Raw genomic sequence first — 6601 nt, 5'->3', positions numbered from 1 at the left:
TTTTCCAGAGGCCTTGAGTTCAATACCAGCAACCACAAAATGGTGGCTCACAACCATCTAGAATGAGATGTGGTGCCCCCTTCTGGTGTACAAGCATATGTGCAGGTAGAACACTAAACACTGTATACATAATAAATAAATTTGAAATAAAATACCCCAGAGTATTCTAAAACAAACATGAGGCTACATGAGTCCCCTTTTCTCTCTTTCTTTTTTTTTTCTTTTTTTTTTTCCACAGGCATATAAACGATTTATTAACTGCAAAGGCCCAGGGACTCATGTCTTCTTGGATACACCCACAGTGCGGCCCCGGCGGCCAGTGGTCTTGGTGTGCTGGCCTCGGACACGAAGGCCCCAGAAGTGGCGCAGCCCCCTATGGGCTCAAATCTTTTTTTTTTTGGTTTTGCGAGACAGGGTTTCTCTGTGGTTTTGGAGCCTGTCCTGGAACTAGCTCTTGTAGACCAGGCTGGTCTCGAACTCACAGAGATCCGCCTGCCTCTGCCTCCCGAGTGCTGGGATTAAAGGCGTGCGCCACCATCGCCCGGCTGGGCTCGAATCTTCTTCAGTCGCTCCAGATCCTCGCGCAGCTTGTTGTCCAGGCCATTGGCCAGAACCTGGCTGAACTTCCCGTCCTTCACATCCTTCTGTCTGTTCAAGAACCAGTCTGGGATCTTGTACTGCCGGGGATTCTGCATAATGGTGATCACACGCTCCACCTCGTCTTCCGTGAGCTCTCCAGCCCTCTTGGTGAGGTCAATGTCCGCTTTCCTCAACACCACATGAGCGTATCTCCGCCCTACACCCTTAATGGCAGTGATGGCAAAGGCTATTTTGCGCCGCCCATCGATGTTGGTGTTGAGTACTCGCAGGATGTGCTGGAACTTCTCAGGGATCACGAGAGACATGGCGGCGGCACAATCGGCGGCGTGTAGGCCTCCAGTGGAAGAGCTTCTCTCTTTCTTTTTTGTTATTGTTCTTTTTTTAAACAGGGTTTCTCTGCGTAGCCTTTGCTGTCCTGGAATTCTCTCTGTAGAGTAGGCTGAACTCAAACTCTGAGATCCTCCTGCTTCTGCCTCCTAAATTCCTGGATTAAAGGTGTGTACCACCATAGCCCCACTCTTCTCTCTTCTATGAGATGCTTTCTCAAAAACAAATTTTTAAAGGGTTGAGCTTATGGTTCTGTAGCAGAATGCTGTCCTAACATCCTGAGGGCCATAAGCCCAGTCACCACTACCTTAAAAAACAACTGAAGAGGTGGTCTCCATGTTCCCTCGTGGAGAGTGCCAGACAGACTTTCTGATCGGGTCTTTAATGGCTCCATCTCTACCCTGCTAGTTCCAGAGCCTAGCTGAAAAGAGGCTGGTCAACACGGGCAGCGATGTCCAGACACTGACATCAGTTCAGACTTTAACCCACATGTGCTCCCACAGGCCACTGGCAGCAAAGGTCAGCTTCTGGCTCATAGGTTTCTGTCTGCATAAGCCCCCTCAGGCTAAATCACCTCCAAGGGCTTGAGAAATCAGACATTATTATGTATGACGTGGCCCTGCTGTGCGGCAATAGGAAGAACACTGCCTTGCCTAACAAACACTCTTTGCAGATGACTAAGCTGGAATAGAGGTAACTTTAGATTAATATCCAGTGTGCAGCAAATATGGAAGCCACAAGAACAAGGTCATTGAAAATAGCCAAGCAGTGGTGGCACAGGCCTTTAATCCCAGCACTCGGGAGGCAGAGGCAGGAGAATCTCTGTGAGTTCGAGGTCAGTTTGGGCTACAAGAGCTAGTTCCAGGAAGGGCTCTAAAAGTTACAGCGAAACCCTGTCTCAAAAAACAAAAAAAACAACAAACAAACAAAAAAAATACTAAAAGTTGTTCAAAAACTAGGGCTGAGAAGCTAAAATTCGGGCACCTTCTGGGAAGAGGGAGATGGAAAAGAGAAAATGACGCCATAGGTGGGCGTGGGGAGTATTGTCTGAAAGTCAGGGAGAGATTCTAGAGAGTCAAGAAAACACACTTAGGCTTTGCTAGGTATCTGAAAAATACATAAGGAACTGGAAATGTTACTTTTTTAATTTAAAAAAATTGCTATTAAAGCCGGGCGGTGGTGGCGCACGCCTTTAATCCCAGCACTTGGGAGGCAGAGGCAGGCGGATCTCTGTGAGTTCGAGACCAGCCTGGTCTACAGAGCTAGTTCCAGGACAGGCTCCAAAGCCACAGAGAAACCCTGTCTCGAAAAACAAAAAAAAAACAAAAAAAAAAAAAAATTGCTATTAAAGAATTATTGCTTGTTTTGAGACAGTGTCTCTATATGTAGCTCTGACTCTCCTGAAAAACCCTTGAGTTCATAGAGACCTGCTTGCTCCTGTCTCCCAAGTGCTGGGATTAAAGGTGTGCACTGCCGCGCCAGCGCGGGCTGGAACCAAGAGTCTCGGCGGAGGGTGTCCAGTTTGAATGAATACACAGAGCACGAGGTTGAGGTGGAACAGCTTCTCTTATTGTCTTGCTGAGCTGGCTTTATACCATGACACCAAATGAGGAGTGGGCTGTGAAGGGAATGTAATCTGACCCTGGCAGGGATCAAGGAATGGTCACCATGCACTCAAAATTCCTTCCTTCCCTGCTCCAGGAGCAGAGGGAATTTATTATGTTTTCCTTGAAGATAAGCACCTCAAATGGGGGCAGGGATATTAACTCGGGGCTGCAGTTCCCACAGTGCACCACCACCGCTCAACTCCTAGCAGGTACTCATTAACCTCTTAGCCACCTCTCCTGCCCTACTCTTTATATTTATTGCCGAGAGAGTAGATACACAAGTACCACAGTATGTATGGAGATCAGAGAACAAATTTTGACAGTTGATACTCTCCTACAATGGTGACCCTGGCTTGACCACCATGTGTGGAGGCAAGCGCCCTTACCCACAGAGCCAATTTGCCAGTCTGTACTATGCTGTTGCAGTTATAACCCAGAGAAACCCGAGCAGGTTTAGCAGCACTTCCTTCCGGAAGCTGCATGGGGCGGGGCTTCTGGGAAGTACAGGATAATTATTCCTCCTCCACCTTCTAGTGTGTCTTTAGGTGAATCAGCTTTCCTGGAGCCTGTCTCCCTGCCGGATTAGCCCATAAGAAAGGAGACGGTTCTACTTAACATTCTAATCTTTGAAGCAGACAGAATGTCACATCTCCACCCATGGCCAAAGGTCAAACTCAGATTCCATTCTTTTGACCAGGAGGAAATCTCTTTCCCTTGGCCCTACACCTTTCTATATGGTTTTAAAATCCTACACCCGGGGACTGGAGAGATGGCTCAGCGGTTAAGAGCATTGCCTGCTCTGCCAATGGTCCTGAGTTCAATTCCCAGCAACCACATGGTGGCTCACAGCCATCTGTAATGAGGTCTGGTGCCCTCTTCTGGCCTTCAGGCATACACACAGACAGAATATTGTATACATAATAAATATTTAAAAAATAAATAAAATAAAATCCTACACCCAGGCAGTTGTGCTATTTCCCTTTCTAATGTCACTGGGAAAACAGGAAATGGGATCCAAAAGCCCAAAGTCCCCATCTTATACTGCTTTCCAATCACTGTTTAGTGATCTAACATCTTTGCCCCAAGAGGGTACTGGGGGGGTGGAGTTAAATAGCTGCAGGGTTGTGTCGGTGTGACTGTAAAGAAGGAGGGAGGAGCCAGGCGGTAGAGGTGCACGCCTTTAATCCCAGCACTCGGGAGGCAGAGGCAGGAGGATCTCTGTGAGTTCAAGGCCAGCCTGGTCTACCAGAGCAAGTTCCAGGACAGGCTCCAAAGCCACAGAGAAACCCTGTCTCGAAAAACCAAAATAAATAAAGAGGGAGGAAAATTAAGACAGAGTTAATTGAAGACCCAAAGATCTACAGAATCTCAATTTATCTCCTTACCACCATGAATGCTGCTCCCACCTAAGGAATACCAGGCAACTATATAAAAGGAGACAAATAGGCCAGGTGGTGGTGGCGCACGCCTTTAATCCCAGCACTCGGGAGGCAGAGGCAGGCGGATCTCTGTGAGTTCGAGGCCAGCCTGGTCTACAAAGGGAGTTCCAGGACAGGCTCCAAAGCTACAGAGAAACCCTGTCTCGAAAAACCAAAAGAAAAAAAAAAAGGAGTTCTAGGACAGCCAGGGATACAGAGAGAAACACTGTCTTCTTTTTTTAAAGATTTATTTATAGCCGGGCGGTGGTGGCGCATGCCTTTAATCCCAGCACTCGGGAGGCAGAGGCAGGTGGATCTCTGTGAGTTCGAGACCAGCCTGGTCTACAAGAGCTAGTTCCAGGACAGGCCCCAAAAAGCCCTTTCTCGAAAAACCAAAAAAAAAAAAAAAAAAAGATTTATTTATTTGTTTATTATGAATACAATACTTTGCCTGCATGTGTACCTGCACCACTGAAGAGGGCACCAGATCTCATTATAGATGGTTGTGAGCCACCATGTGGTTGCTGGGAATTGAACTCAGACCTGTGGATGAAGGGTCAGTGCTTTTAACCATCTCTCCAGCCCAGAAACACTGTCTTGAAAAGCTAATGATAATAATAGATAAATAAATAAATAAATGAGAAAAAGGAAGCAGGCTGGTATAATTATCTGTCCTGTCACTTTAAGAGACAAGCCCTGCCCACTCCCTCTCCATCCACTGATGCAGGCAGATATTTCTTCCTGTTTGCTGTCTGATTCCTTTTCTGTCTCTTCCCCCAGCTTCACTCCATTCTCTCCATTTTCAGGGGCTCCTGCTCTCTCTGGCCTCTGTAGGCACCTTGCACACATGTTGTGCACATACATATGTGCAAGCAAAACAACCCTGCACAAAAATAAAATATTTATTTATTTGTTTGTTTGTTTGTTTGTTTTTTGAGACAAGGTCTCCCTGTGTAATGGCCCTGGCTTGTTCTGGACCTCAATTTGTAGACCAGGCTGGCCTCGAACTCACAGAGATCTGACTGCCTCTGTTTCTGGAGTGCTGGGATTAAAGGCGTGCGCCACCACTGCCCGGCCCCTTGAAATCTTTATCTTTAAGAATAAATAAGAATGTTGGGCAGTGGTGGCACACGCCAGCGATAGGATTGCTGAAGGAGACAGAGGCAGGAGGATCATGAATTTGAGGTCAGCCTGGGCTACACAATTATACAAGCGGTGGTGGTGCACATCTTTAATCCCAGTACTTGAGAGACAGAGGCAGGTGGATCTCTATGAGTTTAAGGTCAGCCTGGTCTACAGAGCGAGTTCCAGGACAAGATCCATAACTACAGAGACACCCTGTCTCAAAAAAACAAAACAAAAACAAATTGAGCCAGGCAGTTGTAGTGCATACCTGCAATCCTAGCACTCAGGAGGCAGAAGTAGGAGGATTTCTGTGAGTTTGAGGCCAGTCTGGTCTACAGAGCAAGTTCCAGAACAGACAGGGCTACACTAAGTAGAGAAACCTTATGGGAGAAGGGTCTGGGATGGGGAGGGATGAGGCAGGGAGATGGGGGGCATGTCAACATGGGATACAAAACAAAACAAAGGAAAAGCAGGGTAACTGACCGAAATATAGCTCACTGTATTTTTTTTGTTTTTGTTTTTGTTTTGGTTTTTTGAGACAGGGTTTCTCTGTGGTTTTTTTGGAGCCTGTCCTGGAACTAGCTCTTGTAGACCAGGCTGGTCTCGAACTCACAGAGATCCGCCTGCCTCTGCCTCCCAAGTGCTGGGATTAAAGGCGTGCGCCACCACCGCCCGGCTATAGCTCACTGTAATAAGTTGCTACATGTTTTAAGTTCATTTCCTTCTTTGTTTTGATGTGTTTGAGACAGGGTCTTCTGGATCCCAGGCTGGCCTTGAACTCAGTATTAAGGGAAGGATAACCTCTAAGCCTCTACCTCCCTAGTGCTGTTAGGGTTACAGGCCACCACACGTCACATGCACACCTGGCTCCTTCTTAGTGAGGGAGACTTGATCTTGCTCAGTAACCTAGAATGGTTTACACTCCTTAATCCTGCCTGAGCTACCTTCCAGCCCCACCTTCAGGCTGGGATTATGTTCATGCCCCACACCTGGCAAAAACTGGCTAGAATTTGTTGATGGAATAATAATTATTAAAATGCCCACTGGTTTCTCGCTCCTACAGCTCCAGTCTAGCTCCAGCCTGCTTCTCTCCGTGCTAGAATTTAACCCCTTTGCAGAGGCTCTCTTCTTAGGCCACATCTGTTTTAGGCTTGTGCCAAAGGCATGCCTCTTCTTCCCATCTACCAAAAGGTTTGATGACTGAGGAGAGACCAGAAGAGGAGAGCCGCTGGCGTAGTGTCTTTGAAAGCAGTCTCTAGGTCAGAGGAGGATGAGGAGGAGAGCCTTCCCTCACATTCCAAATTGCACCCCTTCACACTGTGGCCAACCTGGAGAAGAAAAAACTCAGAAAAGCAAGAGTCCTCTGGGGGACTCCACCAGCCCGAGGGTGGCAGCAAGGCTCTGGCAGCCCCTTGCCCTTCTCCCTTATCCCCTCGCCCCTGCTGGAAACTGTTAGACTATGTCCCTAAAGCTAGCCACCAAGGTCTACTCCCTTGAGGCTGACAGTAAAAGGTCTAGCAATCA

At 47.5% G+C, this 6601-nt stretch overlaps 1 protein-coding gene across 1 annotated transcript; it reads right to left on the bottom strand.

The window, feature by feature from the left end:
- Positions 1-276: 276 nt before the first annotated feature.
- On the bottom strand, positions 277-940 carry LOC130888450 (40S ribosomal protein S18-like). Its single transcript, XM_057791334.1, has 2 exons — positions 536-940; positions 277-338 (listed from the first exon to the last, which is right to left on the bottom strand). Exons 1-2 carry the CDS (start codon positions 903-905, stop codon positions 277-279), a joined length of 432 nt encoding a protein of 143 aa, XP_057647317.1. The 5' UTR covers positions 906-940.
- Positions 941-6601: the final 5661 nt, after the last annotated feature.

Source organism: Chionomys nivalis, chromosome 17 (assembly GCF_950005125.1).
Source record: "Chionomys nivalis chromosome 17, mChiNiv1.1, whole genome shotgun sequence".
Taxonomy (NCBI): domain Eukaryota; kingdom Metazoa; phylum Chordata; class Mammalia; order Rodentia; family Cricetidae; genus Chionomys; species Chionomys nivalis.
Note: the sequence above shows the minus strand (reverse complement) of the source record. Positions and strands in the feature narration are given on the sequence as shown.

What these genes read in the sequence shown, in the direction of transcription:
- LOC130888450 (XM_057791334.1), bottom strand. Translation starts at nt 905, where the DNA reads ATGTCTCTCGTGATCCCTGAGAAGTTCCAGCACATCCTGCGAGTACTC. An exon ending in TCGAGCCCAGCCGGGCGATG is followed by an intron (nt 339 to 535) that starts GTGGCGCACGCC and finishes TTCGTGTCCGAG; the next exon opens with GCCAGCACACCAAGACCACT.